At 32.5% G+C, this 20,826-nt stretch overlaps 3 protein-coding genes across 6 annotated transcripts; 1 reads left to right on the top strand and 2 right to left on the bottom strand.

Moving 5' to 3' along the window:
• Positions 1-93: 93 nt before the first annotated feature.
• LOC117216983 (prefoldin subunit 1) lies at positions 94-982 on the bottom strand. Its single transcript, XM_033464213.1, has 2 exons — positions 860-982; positions 94-661 (listed from the first exon to the last, which is right to left on the bottom strand). The coding sequence occupies exon 2, from the start codon at positions 655-657 to the stop codon at positions 277-279; it is 381 nt and encodes a 126-aa protein (XP_033320104.1). The 5' UTR covers positions 658-661; positions 860-982; the 3' UTR covers positions 94-276.
• A 1,521-nt stretch (positions 983-2,503) lies between these two features.
• LOC117217163 (nardilysin-like) lies at positions 2,504-7,554 on the top strand. Of its 3 annotated transcripts, XM_033464541.1 has the most exons (14): positions 2,504-2,906; positions 2,982-3,070; positions 3,202-3,377; positions 3,478-3,591; positions 3,658-3,853; positions 3,930-4,135; positions 4,210-4,380; positions 4,646-4,989; positions 5,059-5,559; positions 5,623-5,773; positions 6,056-6,189; positions 6,263-6,641; positions 6,720-7,233; positions 7,306-7,554. In XM_033464541.1, exons 1-14 carry the CDS (start codon positions 2,581-2,583, stop codon positions 7,473-7,475), a joined length of 3,471 nt encoding a protein of 1,156 aa, XP_033320432.1. In that variant the 5' UTR covers positions 2,504-2,580; the 3' UTR covers positions 7,476-7,554. The 3 variants fall into 3 exon arrangements, with proteins under 3 accessions (XP_033320432.1, XP_033320433.1, XP_033320435.1); XM_033464542.1 differs by lacking the exon at positions 2,504-2,906 and having other exon boundaries at positions 3,179-3,377; XM_033464544.1 differs by lacking the exon at positions 2,504-2,906 and having other exon boundaries at positions 3,179-3,377; positions 3,450-3,591.
• Positions 7,555-8,219: 665 nt separating this feature from the next.
• On the bottom strand, positions 8,220-20,456 carry LOC117217164 (constitutive coactivator of PPAR-gamma-like protein 1 homolog). 2 transcript variants are annotated; one of them, XM_033464545.1, is made up of 13 exons: positions 20,333-20,456; positions 19,246-19,637; positions 19,000-19,172; positions 18,299-18,926; positions 17,373-17,999; positions 17,161-17,299; positions 16,581-16,706; positions 16,385-16,502; positions 16,019-16,316; positions 15,451-15,695; positions 15,030-15,158; positions 14,852-14,955; positions 14,633-14,774 (listed from the first exon to the last, which is right to left on the bottom strand). In XM_033464545.1, exons 2-13 carry the CDS (start codon positions 19,451-19,453, stop codon positions 14,633-14,635), a joined length of 2,937 nt encoding a protein of 978 aa, XP_033320436.1. In that variant the 5' UTR covers positions 19,454-19,637; positions 20,333-20,456. The 2 variants fall into 2 exon arrangements, with proteins under 2 accessions (XP_033320437.1, XP_033320436.1); XM_033464546.1 differs by lacking the exon at positions 20,333-20,456 and having other exon boundaries at positions 8,220-14,774; positions 19,246-19,453.
• Between the last annotated feature and the right edge of the window lie 370 nt (positions 20,457-20,826).

Genomic DNA, 20,826 nt, shown 5'->3' with positions numbered 1-20,826 from the left:
AAAAGTTTTATTAATTAGCATATAGACAATAAATAAAGGTTACAAAACGCTGTAAAGTTCATAAATATAATAGAACAATTAATCATAATTACATATTTCAAATTGTATAATTGTTTTGTTCATAATTTATATACGTTGAAAATGAAACATAATTTTATGCATAAGTTCAAAAATGCAATGATATAGTGAACAATAGTAATAAAAAACTAACATATGAAGCTTTTCTAACGCAAATAATACGACAATAATTTTGGTAAAAAGATGCAAAGCATATTTTTAACCAGACGTGTCTTTATTCTGTCTTTGTTGGATCATTTCCCTAATGTTGTTTTCACATTCTTTTAAGTTCTGTTGTAAATACGTTTTATTATTTTCTAAAGTCTTCACTTTTTCATCAGCATTTTTCATTCGTTTCTTGAGACCGGCCTTTATGCTATCTATGTCATCCAAAAGGAACATCCTGCCGACTGATTCGTACGTCTTTGTGTTCTCAGGATAAGAGGTTATCTCTTTCATTGTCAGCTCGGCAAATTGTTTAGATCGTTTCAATTTGTCAATTTGCAAATCTGCTAATTTCAATTTTTGCGTGGTATCAATCATTTTCTCATGCAATTGCGAGAACGCTTTCCTTAACTCTTCATCCGGTTCCCTTGCCATTTCTCTGCAATAATTTCGGTATTTATAGGTTAGAAAATGGAGTTGAATTACAGTTACTAGATAAATTATTTCAGATGATAATTTATTGTCAAGCAAACTAAGATATTTAATAGTTCAATCGAATATAATTAATTTTTCGTTTTTTAGCATTATTTATTTATATTTTCGAGCAAGTTAAAATACATGATAGAAGACAAAATACCTTGTCGGTTCCACCTAGCGAGTTGATAAAAAACCTTCAAAAATCGTATTGGATTTAATATGCATACATAGTATACACACATACATATTTGGATCTGTTTTCAGTCGTAATACCATATAAATATATTAAAAATTGTATTTTTATTTCCTATAAATTATCGTTTACTTTACATTCTTAAATCTTTAACAAAAGAGAAATAGTTGTTTGAAATATAGAAGGTTATTTAATACACATTATATAAAAAAATAAATAAAATATCTAAAGTATAATGTTTCCTGTAATACTTGGTAGATAAAATAATGTTCTATCGAGATTTTATCTTTTTAATTATGTACTCAAAAATATGAATGTGAATGAAAATCAACAATCTAATTATGATTATTTAATTTATTTCTACATCTAATAATTTATGTTGTAACAAAATTGATGTTGATATGATTAATAATATTTCAGTAAAAAACTACTTTCAATAAAATAAATTTTGTAGAATATCTTGCAGTTATAATAAGTTTTATAGTATGATTATGTTTTTTCAATAGTTATAAAAATACTTTTTTTTGAAGATATTCTTTTTATCAAAGAAAAGATTACAGGGATATTTCAACATATATAGTTACATAGCTATATAGCATTTTTACAGAAATGCTTTTGTAGTACTATATTCTTCTGTTAGTATATTATATATGTACAGTATGTATTTAAGTTTATGAGATTATATCTATTAAAATTCATAAAATAAAACGATTCTTCTTATATGAAAATAATTACCAAGTACTTTATAGGTCATGGTATAGCACAGAGTTTTATCGTTCGCTTTCGAATTACCAATAGGCGGCTGCTTTCGGACAACTCCGTATGGCGCCGCCAATATTCGGCGGTGTTGGAATGATTCTGATTGGTTCATAACCTGTTTACGCGAGGTCGGCATAAAAAGCTCACGAATTTGAAAAAATCCATTCATACTATTACTTTTTCTACATATGTTAACATTGATTCCTTACTACATATAGTCATTAATTACTTATTACTCCATGACACACTGTTATAGTGGTTAAAACTACTAGGCATAACTAACAATCAGCTGATGCATTGAAAAAATTAAAGAAAAGAAAAAATGTTGTCACTATTAGGCTAAATCTATTGTGCGCATATTTTTTATCTATATACATATGTACATTGTCTAACTTGAAGTGAAAAATAAAAAGTTCCTTTTCTTTATTCTTTTTATTTATTAAATAAAACAATTGATTTAATAAAGTGCCTATAGTTGAATTTTCTAAGTTGTTTTTGAATTTAAATAAATGTATCTTCGATACAAAATGTTGCCAATAAGACTGCGACTTGACGTTTTTTAGATTAACATTTGCAATTCATTCTAGATTATTGTAAAATCATTTTGGATTGTAGAAAGTGTAAATTGAATTTTAGATAGTTCTATATTTCAGCGGTTACTTTTAATTTTAAATCGTAGATCAAGTTATTCCTGTAAAGGGTATTGCAAAAAAGGAAATATAAATTACTAATGCGTACTTTATATAGGAAACGAAAGATTTAACAAAAAAGATGATTGTAAATATTATATTTACATAACATTATAAATAAGAATATAATAAAAAAGGACTATACATATTTTAAGAAATTTGATATGATGGAGTATAATAGAAACAGATGAAGGTGGAATTAGATAACTAGATAACTGGAAACAGATTGCTCAGTCACGTATGGTGATACGGTTTTGGAGACACCTTTTCACAAAGGTTCTCCAATGTAAAGTTAATGTACAACCTGACACAACGATAATGCCAACAAGGTCAATACAAAGTCCTCCTGAAAAAAAACTGAAACCGAATCAAAGCTCGATTAATTCGATACAAAACTCCAATATCCCTACCGAACATAACCTCAATACGGACATAATGGTCATTGGCAAAATGCAAACAGAAAATCAAACACAGGAAATCTCCATTTGCGTTTCAAAACAACCACGAGAGAAAGTTACATATTTAGAAACGCCTGTTAAGTCGGAGAACGACAAGAAAGAGTACAGGTAAAAAAAAAATAGTAGTAAAAATAGATGGTACATTCTGTTGAATATTTGTTTTACTTTTCTTGAATGTTATAGAGTGATCAAATTGGAAAATGGCTTGACTGCTTTGCTAATTGCTGACCTACACTCCTTTTGTACCCAAGATGATGAGTGCACTGATAAAGGTAAAGAAAACAAATATATGTGTATTCAAAAGAAAATTATTTATGTTAGCACTTTCCTTTCACTAATTTGTTTTTATGTTATTATTTCAATTCACTAATTTATAAAAGTATAAATATTTGGAACTTATCAGAGGATGCAATAAATATTAAAAATGAAAAAGGAAATGAAGATGAAGAGACTGAAAGTGAAGAGGATGAAGAAGAAGAAAGTGCAGAAGAGAGTGATACAGAGGATAATCCATCAGACGATGACAAAGATGCTGATTCATGTGCTTGCCCCAAACCAGTAAAAGCAGAAGAAAAAATGGTATCTTTTATTACGATACACCATATGATGCTTAATCAATTTAAAAAAAATATGAATTATTAATATTCTTAGTGTGCTGCTACGCATATTTCTTACACAGGCAGCATGTGGATTAACTGTGGGTGTAGGAAGCTTCAGTGATCCACCAGAAATTCCAGGTCTGGCACATTTTTTGGAGCATATGATTTTTATGGGATCAGAGAAATATACTGAGGTACCCATTTCGAAAAAGAATCTTATATCTCCTGAAGTTTTATTTAATTTCCTTGTATATTAACAGGAAAACGATTTTGATATGTTTATTAAAAAAAGAGGTGGATCAGACAATGCCTCCACTGATTGTGAATCAACAACATTCTATTTTGAAATACAAGAAAAGCATCTTTTAGCTGCCCTTGATCGTTTTGCTCAATTTTTTATTAAACCTTTAATGAGGAAGGACGCTATAACGAGAGAACGTGAATCCATAGAAAGCGGTATATTTTGAAAATGCAAAACATAATGAAATTTAATTAATTTAGTTAGTATAATAAGATTAAATAAACCATATAGAGTTTCAGATGGCCTTACCCTCTGACTATTGTAGAAAAGAACAATTATTTAGTAGCTTTGCGCAGCCAAATCATCCAGCTACAAAGTTTTGTTGGGGTAATTTAATTACATTACGAGATAATGTAACTGATGAAAAACTTTATGAGGAGTTGCATAAGTTCAGGGAGCGTCACTACAGTGCTCACAGAATGAAACTTGCCATACAAGTTAGTCTTTTATTTTACTAAATCGGAATTCGCTCTCAGAAGAAATAATATTAACTTACAAAATTGATTTACAGGCCAGACTTCCACTGGATGTGCTAGAAGACTATGTAATACAATGCTTTGCAAATGTACCAAGTAATGGCTTATCACCTGACGACTTTACTCCCTTTAAGGGCACAGATTCGTTTAATACACCAAGTTTTAGAAGAATTTATAAAATCAAACCTATAAAAGATGTTTGCCAAGTATGTCTTCATAATTTTAGAAGTGATAACTAGACTGCGGATTTTTATGCGTTTATAGAAAATTTGAACATGTAAAAATATACACAATGCATATAATATGCAAAAACATATGAAATGTCCAAAATAGTATTTGTGATTAATATTTAGTAGATAAAGCAAGCTGTTTAAATTCCTTTTTATTTAGTTACATTCATAAAAATACAAAAATCTAGTAATCTAGTAATGGCAGTCTAGTAATGGCGATTACATTTTATTTTGTTCGTAGGTAGAGTTGACATGGTGCATGCCACCTCTTCACGATATGTATAAAAGCAAGCCGCATCAGTATATTTCCTGGATCATGGGATACGAAGGAAAAGGTTCTTTGATTAGTTACTTAAGGGAAAAGATGTGGTGTCTTGGGATTTTCAGCGGAAATGCAGAAAGGGGCTTCGAACACAATTCGATGTACGGGTTGTTTAGTTTGTCTTTGATGTTGACGGAGCAAGGACATAAACACCTACCGGAAGTATTAAACGCCACATTCTCATTTATTAATTTAATGCGAAAAGAAGGCCCGCAAAAACGAATTTATGATGAGATCCACCAAATTAAGGAAATGAATTTTAGGTGCATTAAAGTGATCAATGATTGTTAATATAATAATTAGAATGACTAATAGATAAGGTTTCCTTATAGATTTACAGATGAGTTTCCACCAGCAGAATATGTGGAAGATTTGTGCGAAAACATGCATTATTATCCTCCTCGTGATTATATTACTGGCAGCGAATTGTATTTTGAATATAATGCAGAAGCTATACAAACCTGTTTAAATTATTTAACACCTAATGATGTGAATATTATAATACTTGATAAAAAATTCAATGATGAAGAATTCGATAAAGTGGAACCTTGGTTCAAAACTAAATATACAAATATGGAGATTCCTCAAGAATGGATAGAGTGCTGGAAGACTATGAAGCCTCTGCCTGAATTTCATTTACCATTACCCAATATGTATATCACGGATGATTTCAGTTTAATCTCGATACCACCTGGTGTACCCAAGTACCCCACAAAAATCTATTCAGATGAGATAATAGAAGTTTGGTACCGACCTGATCCGAAGTTCGGCTTGCCTGAATGTTATATGTATTTTTGTATCATATCACCAATGGCTGTTTGTTCACTGAAAGGGTAAATATTTGGAATCTTTATGAAAGAAGCATGATCTTTTTACAGAAATAATTAAAATTTTAGCGTAGTCATAATGGATCTATTTGTTGCTATATTGAAGCAACTGTTAGTGGAAACATTGTATCCAGCCACGATTGCTGAATTAAACCATGCTATTTACACGAACGAAAAGGGTATTATGCTTAAAATGAATGGATTCAATCAGAAGTTACCAGTAAGGATACTTATAATTAGACTGTGGATTTGTATACAAATTCATATTTTTATGAATACAATTAAAAAAGTAGGACCTAGATAGAAATTTGATTTACCTATTAAATATTATAAAGAATACTACACTTTGGATATTTTATCTGTTCTTTAATATTATGTGAATTCTATGCATTTTTGTATCTTTAAATTACTGATAATTGCGTAAAATTTTACAGTCTACTTATAATAATTTTTTCCGGATAGTTACTATTTTGATTTAGTACTTTTTTATTTTTATTTGTAGCTTTTGTTAATGACTATTGCGAAATGTATAGCTGATATTCCGACATTAATAACTAAAGAGTTTTTCGAAGTGATGAAGGAAGAACAAACTAAGGAATATTATAATAACTTAGTAAAACCCAAAAGCTTAGTTCGGTAGGTAATGATTCTCACAAAACCACAAACAATAAATTTAAGATGTTCTACATTTTTTTCATAATTGCTTCAGAGATGTAAGATTATCAATTCTAATGCTCGTCTATTGGACGGCCGCGGACAAGCACGCTGCCATTCAGAATGTGGAATTTTCTGAATTTTACAATTTTGTTCAACACTTTACTGATCACATTTATATTCAATCTTTGGTACAAGGAAACATGACAAAAGAAGATGTAATAAAAAACATTCAAGAATGTGTAAAGGCACTGAAGTGTGGATCATTGTTGCCTAATACTATGCCACATGTGAGGGTGGCGCAAATACCAATTGGTTCACATTATTGTAAAGTAAGGAACTTCAATAGCATCGATATAAATTCTGTTGTAATGAATTACTATCAATCCGATGTCTCATCTATTAGATTGTTAGTTATTATCGAACTATTAATTGTAAGTACAAGTTTAAATTATATTACTTTAAATTTATTGTACAATGAGTAATAAATATTTCTATTAATTTTAACTTAGACGATTATGGAAGAGCCTGTTTTTAATCAACTTAGAACACTGGAGCAACTTGGTTACAATGTCTTCTGTCTGTTAAGGGATACCTTCGGTATCCTCGGTTATACTGTCACAGTGTACACTCAGGCAGACAAATACAGCACCGAATACGTGGATAATAGGATAGAAGCATTTTTGGCGATGTTTAATAATATTTTGAAAGAGATGTCGGAAAAGGAGTTAGACAGCGTTAAGGAAGCAGTGATAAAATTAAAACGGTGTGCGGATATACATTTGAAAGAAGAGGTTGATAGGAACTGGTCAGAAATTGAAAGTGGCGATTACATGTTTGATAGAATAGAAAAGGAATTGAGTGTGATCGAATATATCAAGATTGACGAATTGAGGGAATGGATGAAGTCTCACACATTTAATGGCAGCAATTTCAGAAAATTAAGCGTGCATGTAGTGGGAACTGCTAAATCATCTGATACAGAGAATAACAAAGGTGTTGAAACATCAGCAAATGCAGTCAATTGTAAGTGCACTGATTTTGTATTGTACTATATATTATACTATTAAATGAAAACGTTATCGATTTTTTTTGCAGCCGATTCGGCTAAAAGAGACACAAAAGTAGAGAAATATGGGAAGGTAAAGTATTCATTGAATTATGTTCCTACCACAGAAGAGACTGACAAATCTCTGGTGCACATCACTGATATTGAGAAGTACAAAAACCAGCTGTACATATATCCTGTAAATCATACCACTTTATGATACTAAATAAAACTAATAAAATTTATAGTCATATTTGAAAAAATTTTGAAATCAGAATAAATATGCAACAAATAATGACGATGCGTTGTTAATCATTCATTCCATTTCGTTTAATTAAGCTGGTACTTAAGAAACTATCAAATAATATTTTTAATAATTCTTATTACAATTTACGTTTTTATAAGATAACAGAGTATTAATTTGGGGAGTAATATAAAATTAAATTGAATAAACTGAATAACACATTATGACGAAAAAACATGGACATAAAATGGAAGATGAACTCACAAAATTATCTTTTTCTTTTCTTTTATAGTTCTTTTAATTGTATTCAAGACATGACAACACGTTTTAATAAATCATTAAACTTCCGAAAATGTCAGCCAACCATCTCCGAGAACCTCTCATTCGAACAAGCTTTCTTTATAAAACCTCATTGAAAGTTTGTTTCCTTTATTTCGAACCGTGCAGTGTGTCCTGCAAAGCTTTCATTATTTTCCTCTTCAAATGAACAGAGAATCTCTATGAACCATTGCCGTTCTCTCTACTTTGCATGTGTGTCGTGTAATTGCATTTATACAAGAAAAAACGAAGATAAATATATATATTTTTTTCTTCAAAAGAAACAAACTTAAGATATCTGTCATTGGAGAAACTTCTCTGCTTGTTGGAATAAAGAAAAAAAGATCATTCTTTGTTTCCCGATATATAATCATTATCTTTTTCAGTGATTTTTTCAATTCATTTTTATTCTTTAAGAAAGAAAAATATCCTTTGTTCAGTCAGCAGAGCAGTCGTGTTCCAAAAAACAGATTTACAGTAAAATGTCGATGCAATTTGAATACTCTAAATTGTTACAACATCCATTAAAGTGCATTTTGCATTTAGTATTTCGAATAATTGTTGAATATATTGATTTTTTTTTTGTTTTGTAGTATTATAGAGTTGCCACTACATTTATACAATGATTACCTCCTACTTTCCAAATATGTATCCGCTTTAAAAGTACTTTAAATGTGACTTTTTTTAGCTTTATAATAATTTTTGGTTGCCTTGTGTTTTCGCCAGCACTGATTCTTCCGTCCTTTATTTATTTTTATGATTTGCCATTAACTTTCCACACGCCTGTTTCTAAATTAATCAACAATATGAAAATCTTTAACTTGTTCCATTTCTTTTTAAATATACGAATGGTTAATTAAATATCCGCGCTTTGTTTTCTTTTCCTTCTTTTCCTTATTTTTTTTCTTTTTTTTGTTTGAAAACGTATTTGTTCTGGTTTTCCAATTAGCAAAAGCATAGAATCAGCTCTGCTTGACACTAGACATGAATGGGGTATATGTTACAACAATAATTTACAAGATGGAATAATCCAACAAGAATACATCGATTTGACTGTGTATTATAGAGAAATACAACAACTAAATGAGTCGGCTAGGCAATACTGTCAATACCATAAACACATCTATAAATTACCAACTAATACAGCATGCTGTTTTTGCATACAGAAATCTTGCACACCATTCTGTTTCCAACTTCTATAGCAAATGCAAATAAATAATATTCACTTAATTCTTTTCTATATAGATCAGTTAAATCATTATGCTGCAATAGTTTGAACACTGTTATACCAACAAATAATAATTTGAAAAGGACTATAAATATATTACATTTAATTAGGATTTTTCTACTGTTGCAAATAATGTGGTAATCACCTAGCGACCCATATAGGTTGAAAATAACGCGACCATCGGCAAAATATCATAGCGCATGTACAATTTTACTCGTTTTCTTCGCATCTTTGTCTGGATAAACGTAAAGTATTCTTCCTGAATGTTTTCCTCATTTTGTTCGCAAAATATTGCTCTATCATGTCATGCGCTATACACTTAATCATCGACTACCTCGTCTTCTTACGCAGTAGAAAAACAAAAAGAGAGTAAAACAGAAAAAAAAATTAAACATACAATGATTATAAATTGTAACATACAATGATTACCCTCTGTGTACGCTTGGTATTTTAATCATCTTATTGTTTTTTCATTGTTCTTGTTGCTTCCTTTAGCTATGAAAAATAATAGCAGAATATACGTTATGTAATATTTAATAAGAATATATAAAGACGGGGCCCACATACATTTGCAGCTACATTGATAAGTGTTTAATTCGTTACTTCATCTTTTTTTGGTTTTTTACCTTATTAATACTTTTTTTATTTACTGTATTTGCTACCGTACTTTTAATATATCTTGTTAATAGGGTATGCAAGCGAAAAACTATGGTAAAAAGAGAAACTTAAAATTTATGTATCGAGCATTGTCATAGCAACTCAGTATCACCTTCATTCTTGCCTTTTTTGATCTTCCATCGAAGGCACTCTGTATTGTAATCTTTTTTTCATTGCGTTGCTATTGAAAATCCTGATGTTCTATTAACACGAAGCTATGAGTATAGCATACATTAGAAGAAAAGAAATCAGAAGAAAACGTTGAACGTTTTTTTTCTTTTTTTAATGCCTATCGGTTGCGTGCTTCTATCAGAAATACAGTGAAATAATAACATAAACTTATTATTCATTGATTTTTTTTGTGGCAATCATTTAAAACAAATCATTGAAATTAAATGATCCGCTCCATTTTTATGTTATATTTTTTCCCTATGTACATATACATATATATGTGTGATTTTTCGCAAAAAGTCCTAAGGCTTTACTACAATATGATTACAAATCAAACGAAGAACGAAAGAGTAATAATAATAAAAAAAAAAGAACGTACAATAAAAAAAAATGAACAGGTAGAGAAGAAGCAAAAGTTTTTCATGATTTTTTCACAATGGAAGACATGATAAACCATGTCTGTTTTGAATGTTTAGTCACTTGCTGTATCGACACAAAATCGAAATTTAATCAAATAAAAATACAGCTATAATGTTGATTGAAAATAAGGAGAGAGAACAGTCCACTGGAAATTGACGCTTTCATTTATAATAAAAGTGCTCTTCTACAGATTAAAAAAAAAACAAAAAAAGAGAAACAATATACATACAGTCGCCTAATTTACATTCTCGTTCGACTGTTTCTCATTTATTAAGCATTTATCATCATCAATATTCCAGCATCATCATCACCATATCATCAGCGTTATCATTGTTTTATAGCAAGAGTTTAAAGATGTGCCTTACTTCGAAATATAATTAATTTTCTGTTTACCACAATGACACACAGTGTTCGAAGATCGAGTTTATAAATGGAATTTTTCCTTTTTTTCCCTAAATACACAAAGAGAGGTTTATTCGTTTTATATGTTGGCTTATTGTGTTCACATTCTCGCACGGATACGTCCTCTATCGTTAAAGTTGTTTCGTGGGCCCCTATATTTTGCGTGTTTTATCATCTTTTTTCATTTACTACATATTACAACGAAAAAGCAGGCACGAGTCAGGCGCGCACCTGTTCTTTTTACGTCGATCATTTTATTCGCCGTTTTTACGCAAGTTTCCACTTCTTTCTTTTGCATTACATATTATATTTTGTTATTTTTGCGGTACTTCTGCTCTGTTGTATTGTTTTCTTTTTCAATAATATGGATTTCATATATATTTGCTTCCTTTTATTTATCCTTTATTTTTCCTCTTATCCGTTTTTTCATTTTTTTCGTTTATATTCCGTATCGTGGTTTTGCTTGCTTTCGCTTCAATATTTCGTATATTTAAATTATTTCACTTCTTATGTTTATTGCGTTACCTCATATCAGTGCAGCAGCAACTGATTGTGTTTGTGTACCATCATGTTTTATACATATAGTTATATATATATTATGTCTTTTTTATCATTTCATTTTTTACTTTGTTTTATTACATATTTTGTAATCTCCGGTTTGCATATATCAGGATGATCGATTTCTCAGAAAGAAAATCTACCTTTACACGAAAGCGTAAAGTGGCATTTTTACTCTCAAATATTCATCCGTCGGATCTGAAACGTCTCTCTGCTTCTAGTTTAACATTATTATCCTTATTATTATTATTAATATTATCATTATCGTTATTATTATTACGTTGGTTAGTCGTTCATGAGCGATTGGCGTCGTTTTAACTTTAAATTGTTCAAGAAAGATATACGGCGATCTTTTTTTCTATCATTTTCTTCTTTTTTTTATACGTCGGTGCACATTTTATATATTATATACCGTACTCGGAAAATAATGGATGGTGTGAATGCGTGTTATTAATTGATAATCAAATGATATTCATTTCTGCTTTTTTTAATTTACACAATTCCGTTCATGACGGGATTTGACTTTTTATTTCGTTTCATTATTTTTTTTTTTTTTTGTAATCTTCAGCCTATTTTTCAAATCGCGTTGAGAAAACTGTTTATTATATGCATACACTGGTATAGCTTATATTGAAGCTGACATTTAGTTTCTTCTTTTTTTTAAATATCCTTCCTATTTTTCACGTTTTATATTTTTTTGTTTTTTAGCTTTTTTCTTTGTTTGCAAGCAACTCAGAACTTTGAGAGCTTCGGAGACACAGAAGAATTAATGAGATTTTCTATTAAATCACGGATGTCAAACATGTTCAATATACTATCGTCTCTTCTAAAGCACTTTTTCATTTTTTCCTCTATGCTTTTTTTCCTTTAAATCTCTTTTTCATTCTCTGTACAATACACTTTCTTCCTATGATCTTAGTCATTCGCTTTAATTCTCACAGGCTCAATTCAACCGTCGCTCAAATTATATAAAGTTTCTCATTGTCTTAATGCATTTTTTTACGCGATAACAAATCTACAAAAATATAACATTTTTATCTTATCTCTCATTATATTATTTCAATAAATGGTTTTCTCTCTCACAATCGCTTTCTCTCTCGCTTTCGTTCGCTCTTTTACTCAATTTAAATTACCTCTGCATTTTAGACGCATATCCTTTCTTCACGCCATTTTTACCTACTCTTTCTGTTTATGTTTTCATTCCATTCCATAAATAATCGTGTTCTGTCGTGCTGTCTTGTATCTCTGTCATATGTGTATTATCATACTTTACTGATAAAAGAACCCACCTTACCCTTCAAACTCCAATGATCTTTGGTAGAACGTCTTTTCGACTATTCTACACATAAATAGTATTTTTCATCTTCTTCTTTTAACATGATGATCTCCTAATTTGAACCGGTTCTTTGCGCGACAAAAGCGCAAAGCCACCAGACTCCTCTTTTATGTACACCAACCTTACGCTGTTGTTTCTAAATTATTCGTATGTACAATTAAAGGAGGGACACATATGCTTCCGAAAATATGCTACAAAAGGCAACAATACCTAAAATGTTTATCCGGAATAAGAGGAAGAAGAAATAAAAATGAAAAAGAAGACAACACGTTTAGATTCTTCAATAGAATCATAAAAGATAGATACTTCTCTATGGCGCAACTAGTTATTGCTTTCTTTTTACGTTATTAAATGAGGTACTATCGAACCTGGTAATAGAATTAGAATAATGCATAGTGTAGCATATTTCCCAAGCGATACCGGAAGACCTCCGCAAGAATAACTCTTTCAGAGAACCTCGTCTTTCTATTTTATAAAAATTCAAGCCGATTACTCTCGCAATGAGCCCTCCGTGTGCCCATGAGTACATATCATACATGGAAATTTATAATTCGTTCAAAAGTCATTCATTCGTTTCTCCACCGACACAACAACAAATAAATATATCAATTCGCTCACGTACACGCGCGTTCATTTTCTTATGTACCACGCGTGTGTACGTAAACGGACACGCGTTAACATTCCACATTTATATACATTTCTTATGTTTCTTTATATGTCATTCTCACAGTCACGCGTCTACAACATATTCCCTCTCCCTCTCCCTCTTTCTCTCTGACACATACCACACACGTACGCACGTGCACACACACACGCACACATACACACGAGCGCACGTTGTACGCACGCACGCAAGCACACACACAAATAAAACAATATTCTCTCGCGTTTATGTAATTCTCTCACATACAGTGACTCCACGCACCTCGCACTCTATTGCACACATATTCATACACAATCATTCACAACTTACATATAATATGTAATCTATCGGGAATTTCTAATCTAAATCATATATAAATATATATTTTACCTATATGAAAAGCATCAGTCTCCATTTGCTAATGAATGTCTCAGTATCCTGCCTCACGTTATCTACAAAACTCAGTAAAACTATTCGTGATACACTCCAGTCCAAATTTTGTCCATTCGTCCGTCTGTGATGTCTTAGAGCATGCGATTTCTGTCTTGTGCCTACAATTATTAGAGATCAGAGTACTGAGACTGTCAATGCGAGCATTTCATATAATACCGGAAAATATATATTTTCATTGTAAAAAAAATAATCACACTTCTTAAGAATTAAATACTTATAGCAGTTGACGACTTGTTCTCGTTCTTAGTAAAATTAGCGCACGCATACACTAATCAGTCGAGTTCATCCTTATGGTGATCCGAGCGGAGTAGTAATAGTCTAAAAGCACGCTCGTGTTAGCACAAGCACGATTTCATTGTTTTTTTAAATATTTTCTTCTTTTTTCTTAAATCATGTTCGTTTTCGCTCTTATCCTACACGCTGAATGGTACGTTTGGCAGTGAGGACATCGTATCGTGTACGTCGGAAATGGGTCTACATCCTTGTGGTTTTACAATATCTTGACATCGCGTTAACGATGCTTTTTTTCTTCTACATTAGTTTAAATAGTTTGGCCCCATCAGAGCTTTAGACATTGTTGAGTGATTCTGCGCGTAACATTTGAAAAGTCTTCCTCATCATCCTCATTGTGCGAAAATTCAAGGCAATTTTGTGTATACATCTTTTTTCACACTCTCTCTCTTCCCTCTTTTTCCTTAAAGAGCAAACGTACATGAAAAAGAACTCTAAACCCCCTTTTTTTCTTTTTGTTTATAAAAACAATTTTCTGCACGATTAAAAGTAATTGTGTCATATGCAATAATTATGATACAACTTTCAAATGTCATTGGCGCATCATTACTCGTTTACACACACTTGTTTTTTTCTCTAAGAAAATCCTTTTGATTGCAGTCTTGAGTCACATCCGGGAGTGTCTAAAAGTCGATATAAATGTGATGTATAAATACCTAATTCTCTGCGGCGACTGGAGCGACCAGCGACGCGTCGCCCTGCCCTTTTTCTATTCCTTTGCCGTTTTCTACAGCGTCCTCAAATTGGCCTGGTACTGGCAGTGCGTCTTTTATTGTGTTCATATTTGGAATCGAGTCACTGACAATATCAACAAACATGTTCATAGATGTTCAAGATGATTATTTTATGCATATGCAAGTATAAAATGAACTCACTTATAATCAGTTATTCCATCAACGTTATTGCCTCGCCCCCTGCTGTCCTTTTTGTTTTCACATTCTTTGTTCTTCTTAACTGGAGTTTTCTTTTTACCAGTTATCTACACAATAACTCACTTTCACTATCTTTTTTTTAATGGAACAAATAAGTTGTATAATAAAAATGTCTATCTACCTTCATCTGCGTTTTTTTTCCACGACCTGCGATTTGTGTACGGTTGTTCCCTCGAGTTTGGAACGTGGGCCGGCCCATGGGGGTGAAACCACGAGGGAGACCATATTTGAGACCACCAATTGAAGTCACCTAAAACATACATCTTAAAACGTTACACTGGATAGCTCCAATTTTCTTAAAGATTAATTATGAAGTATAATTGCTGTCTTTTTTACTTGAAAAGCACAAGGTAACGCAAAAATAAAGCAATCAAAAACTTAGAATAGTGCTAATATTATGTTATATCAATTCATTTATTATAGACCAATGTTGCCACTACACAACAGAGGTCTATCATTTCCGATAGTTTTCTCTCACACATTAAAATGTTATCTTACTTTTCTCTTACTCTGTGCAAACTGTGCAGAAGGACACTACCTACCTGTGGCGGGAGCCGCCCGCGAGGATGTCCCTGTAGAGGCTGAGGTAAGCGGCCAGGTTGTCCATAGTTTGGACCCCATTGTCCAACAACAACCCCGGCAATTTCTAACTGTCCACCACGGGAAGGTATAGGGCGACGCATTAATCCACGTTGAGGCATAGTTCCGTTACCTCTCCCGCGCATTAAGCCGTCGTTAATTGTACATCCGGCGGCCAGAATATTCTGTGGTACTGACATGCGAATACCTATTTAAAAAAAATGATTGGGTAAAAGGAAAAATATTAAATTAATACGTAGTAAATAAAAGAATTATGTAACAGCTTTGAGATTCGCAGACAAAGTCGAGACATATTAAATCCACGAAGCAATACAGCTGTATATTTTTTTCCTTCCATTCTGAAAACATACCATTAAATATGTACACGGTATGCTAAGATTATTGGAAGGGAAAAAATGACAAACTGAGGATTCGAACTTAAGACACTTGCTTATAAGACAAATGTTTTATCACTGAGCCACAATAGCCTCTAAGGTTTAAGAAATTAGAAGCATTTGTTGAAAGATATACCTGGGCCAACTGGAGGTGCCCGAGCGAAAATAACGTTGGTACCCTCTAAAATAGCTTTTTTCATCCGTTCGACTTTCACGATACGATCTATGTGACCACCACAGAGTTCTAGTAAGTTTTTCGCAATCCTAGCACGAGCCAATGTATGGTGGAATAGTTTTCCATCAAAATATAACCACGGGCAGCACATTAACCATGGAATCGGTGCACCACAGGCATCGTTAGCTAAGAGAGCAGTTTCAACACCAGCCATGAATAAAGTAGCTAATTGGACTCCGCGTGACGTTACTAAAGGAAGCTATATAAAGAAGTTCAAGATAATATATAATTTCTATCATTAACTTAGTAAAAAATTATTCAAGTTACCTGAAGATCTTGTAAATACTGAGCGTTCATAAGCTCTGGCGAAAATGCTTGTGCAATAAAGGCGTCTAATTCCCAACGACGTAGAACCTTTATTTTATCCGAAAACGACATAATATATCTGTAATAAAATTAAATGTATCATAGAATAGTAGATTAATAAAAAAAAAATTTCACAGGAAAAAGAATCATAAGTTACCTTAATACACAAGCCATGACTAAAAGGTGTTGCGGTACATAGGAAGTGTTTAACATAAGTGGTGTATCTGATTTCATACAAGTCAGGAATCCTCGTAAACGACGACGTTTGTCATCTATGCCCGTGCTGCAAATGAAAATTCCGAGTAGACTTCCCTTCTCATCCTCCAATAAAAATAACACGTTTACAGTCCAAGCCGAAAACGTACTTCCTTCCCGTACATCCCAGAAAACGATATGCATATACTTTGCATTAGCTACTTAAAGAAACAGCACACATAAAAATGTAAGCTATAACAATTCTTGTTTTCCCAATAACTTCTGTTAAATTAATTATGGTATTCAATTAAATTATTCCTTGTATATAAAACATTCATAATTTAATTATTTATATAATTAATATTAATTAATTATAAAAATTTAAACACAAAATGTCCCTATATCAAGAGTCACATCTTTTTTAATGTTAGACGCTCCTGAACTACGATCGGATCAACCGACAGTAGGTCGAGAGTATTCTGACCCATATATGAGATACCAGACTGTGAACATGATAATTATGGCACAAAATAATTACATACCCAAACCATAAACGTTGAATCGTAGGAACGCCCCAACCAATTTGTTCTGCCTTTACAGGTTCTGGAGTCAGATACGGATTCGATTTGGACCATACCCACTCCTTTATTACAACATCTGGGACTTCAATTTTTTCACTATCTATTAACTCAAAATAATTTAGTACACACTCAAGCCATTCCAAAGTATTTCCAAAAAGAATTAATTTACCTACCTCCCTTCTCTTTACTCTTTGCAGCTAAATACATTCGGTGATGAAGATTGAATAGTATCGCGTATACCATTTGCCTGACGGGTCTGTAAATAAGGTGGATCGATGGAAATTCGCGATGATTTTCGTCTTCGAGAAGAACGGGCAATTTGATCTCTCCGGCAATGAGAATTTGATAAATATGAGGAGACATTAAGCCTTTTTGATGTCGTTCAGATGCAGTACGCATCACTTCTGGTACCGTGCTGGGAATAGTCATCGTTTTCTCCGCTTGTTTCGACGAATCAGCTGTCGCGTGAGATGGAGACGTAGCGGAAGAACTACTGCTCGAACTGGACGAACTAATTAGAAGATTGTGTGTACCATTTATAGCGTGTCCATTGTTTTGTTCTTCCTCTGTCCTAATATTATCGTCTCCATGGCCCTGGATACCCGGTGGATCTATCACAATTTGTGGCGCGGACTTTGCATTTGCGGTAGCTTGCTTATATGCGTTTAAACTCTCGCGTTCGCTTTCTACAGTTTCGGACGCGAATCTTGAAGTTTCTAAATTCGAGTCGGCTTCCGATGTTGAAGGCGTTTCGGATAAATTTGACTGTTGCACGCTTTGCTTCGGGTCCAACTTGTGTACTGAAGTAATTAATTTATTAAGATTAAAATATAGTAGTAAAAATACACTGCCAGGCATAAATATTAGGACACCAACTGATATTTAGTACAAATTGCGTGCCTTTTACTGCTTTCTTTTTCTAGATAGTATATTATAAATCTATTATTTCATTTGTTTAAAATTATGTGTTTCATTGTGTAAAATACTAAATAAAATAAAATTTATTAGATAGATCTTTCGATAGTTACAATGAATAGGCGTCCTAAATAACTATGGCCAACAGTGTTACATTGAGTTGTAAATTGAAGTAAGAATATACCTCTATTTGGTTTTACTGGTTTATAATGCAAAAATCCGTCTTTAGTTCCATTTATATAGTACTGAACTGATTGCCTCAATTTCGAACACCTCGGATCTGACAAAGATCCAAAAACCTTCTGCGAAACTACGTCTAATTCGACAGATGGTAAATCCCGAACAAAATTAGCAATCGTTTTAATCGTGTGTTCGACGTTTACTTTGTTTAGGTTGGTATTGACATTCAGTTTCTTATAAAAATCGGTTAAGTCTTGCTCAGTTAAAATATAATTTCCAAGTAACGCGGCTAACAAGCATAATCTATCGGAAGGGATGTTCAAAGCTTTTAAAAGTTCTGGAAGAATGTACTCCTTGGTGTCGAGAGAGCCTTTGTACGTAAGTTTTAACTGTTCAGACGAGAAATATCGTGGAGGATCGAACGCAGCATATTCCGCATCGTCAGCAATTAAGCCGTTAAAACTGTTCTCTCGACAATATGCAATTACTTCTTGATGATGATCGTCCATGCTACATAGTACTGTAACATTTAAATGCCGCAAGGCCATACGTAGACTAGTCCTTAAACAAACTGGTGGGGTCCACCAAATTTTCGGTGGTGGAGTTCCCTTGGTTGAAATATGTTTTAACACCTGAAAAGATATAGTCTTAAATTATATGAATTTTGACAAAATGTTTTAAATGTTTCAATAAACTATCACTTACATTATTTACTTTAATTCGTACTTGTAATTGATTTAGAACCCAGTCAGCACGTCTAGGAGATTCGAAACATCCATTAAAGAATACAGCTAATTCTAAACCTGACATTTCTGTTGCTTGTATAAGAACAGCTAAAAATTGCAACATTCTATTCCACTGTCCTCCACAAGCCCAATCTGTATGAGAAATTATTTCACTGAGTACTTTACTTAATGTAATAACAATTGTACAGAAAGGATTTATATATACCTGAAAAGTATCCTCCATATAATCTATCTAAACAGCACTCTCCATCAAGGACTAGTCTTAATTTTCCAGAATGTAACTGTTGTGCTTTACCAACGCGATTATGTTGTCTTTGCGTAATGGTACGTGCTATTTTTAACAGATCCACGGGTACAGATCCACCTTGTACATAATTGCTATCCAAAAAGACTTGCAAATCTTGAATGCCCATTTTGTTCAAGATTCTCTTAGTGACTTACAGTTATTAATTAAGCTTGGTTGATTAATCACGTAATGTTATGTTTTTCTTTGTTTTCTTCTTTAATTTGTTAGACAAGTAAATAAATTTTTTATCTTTCGATTTTGGATATTTTTAAGATACGAAGAAATCTAATTTGAGTTTCAATAATTTCAACCTGGAAAATAAATATCATTCATTACTTGCACCTACTAAGTACCGCTTTCTATGATATTCTTAGGCCTAAAAAACAAATTGTTCGAAAGCTACCAGGAATACAGTTTCTAAAATTTATTTTATTTATAATATCAGACTGCACACATGCTGGAACAGGGACATTTCCTTTTAAAAAAATGCAAATTCAAAAAACAAGTCAAACAATGATTAACGATTGTATTGGCTGGTGAAATTGCCACAGAGAAATCTTCGAATTCATACATTAAATTTTATTCCGATTCGAGAAAAGGAATATCAAGATCGTGGCCCTTAATCAAGGAAAACACTCGAGAAGTAAAAATTTGTCATATTCAGGAATACAAGTATGCCGACGCCATTTATTTTGTTTATATGTGACCATCCGTCTCGTCCAGTTTTCTTTCCCCGGTTAAGTCGATCGATTTGGTCCAAGACGATCGTTGCGACACTAACAAACGATAGCCAGCTATGATTTTCACCATCATTTCTCGCTTAATTGAACGTGCTCGAGAAAGAGGGGCTTTATAGACCGGCATGGCGAGAGTCTTCGTTCGTTGTGCAAAACTTACGCAAGGAATTCGCGCGGTTTCGTGACCAGTTTTCCTATACGAACGATACCATGCGAATTCTTGTTGATATCATTTAAACGATCGTGATCTGAAACGTGACAATACTTACGTTAAATTAGCGATAATCATCGTGGCCCCAAAGAAACACAAAACACACGGGCTTTGAGAGTAGGTGACGTCGGATTCGAAAACGGAAATGAGCGCTCGGCCGCGCTCGGATATCTACGTTGTTTGTCCTGGTTCCATGGGAATCGACTCCATCATTGGCTTGCCGACCGGAAATGAATAACTTAACATTGTTTTGAAAATACGAACTCATCAGGGAAACAGAAATTATCTTGAGCAAGGCTGCAATATTAGCATATAACTCATTGTACTTTACAATACAATAAGAAGCTAACGAAAATCAGTAAGATTTTCTCCCCCTCTTTTAATTGCAAAAATCATTGTATAAATATAGGGTGGACCATAAGTCACTTTAAACCATTTAAAAGTTGTATAACTTTATTTTTACTGCATATTTTTAAATTTTTGTTCCAGATTTTTAGTTTGTTTCTTTAAAGTTACAATGGAAAAATTCACAACGCAGCAATGAGTAAGTCC

This window comes from Bombus bifarius, unplaced genomic scaffold (genome assembly GCF_011952205.1).
Source record: "Bombus bifarius isolate JDL3187 unplaced genomic scaffold, Bbif_JDL3187 scf7180000007974, whole genome shotgun sequence".
Taxonomy (NCBI): Eukaryota; Metazoa; Arthropoda; class Insecta; order Hymenoptera; family Apidae; genus Bombus; species Bombus bifarius.
Note: the sequence above shows the minus strand (reverse complement) of the source record. Positions and strands in the feature narration are given on the sequence as shown.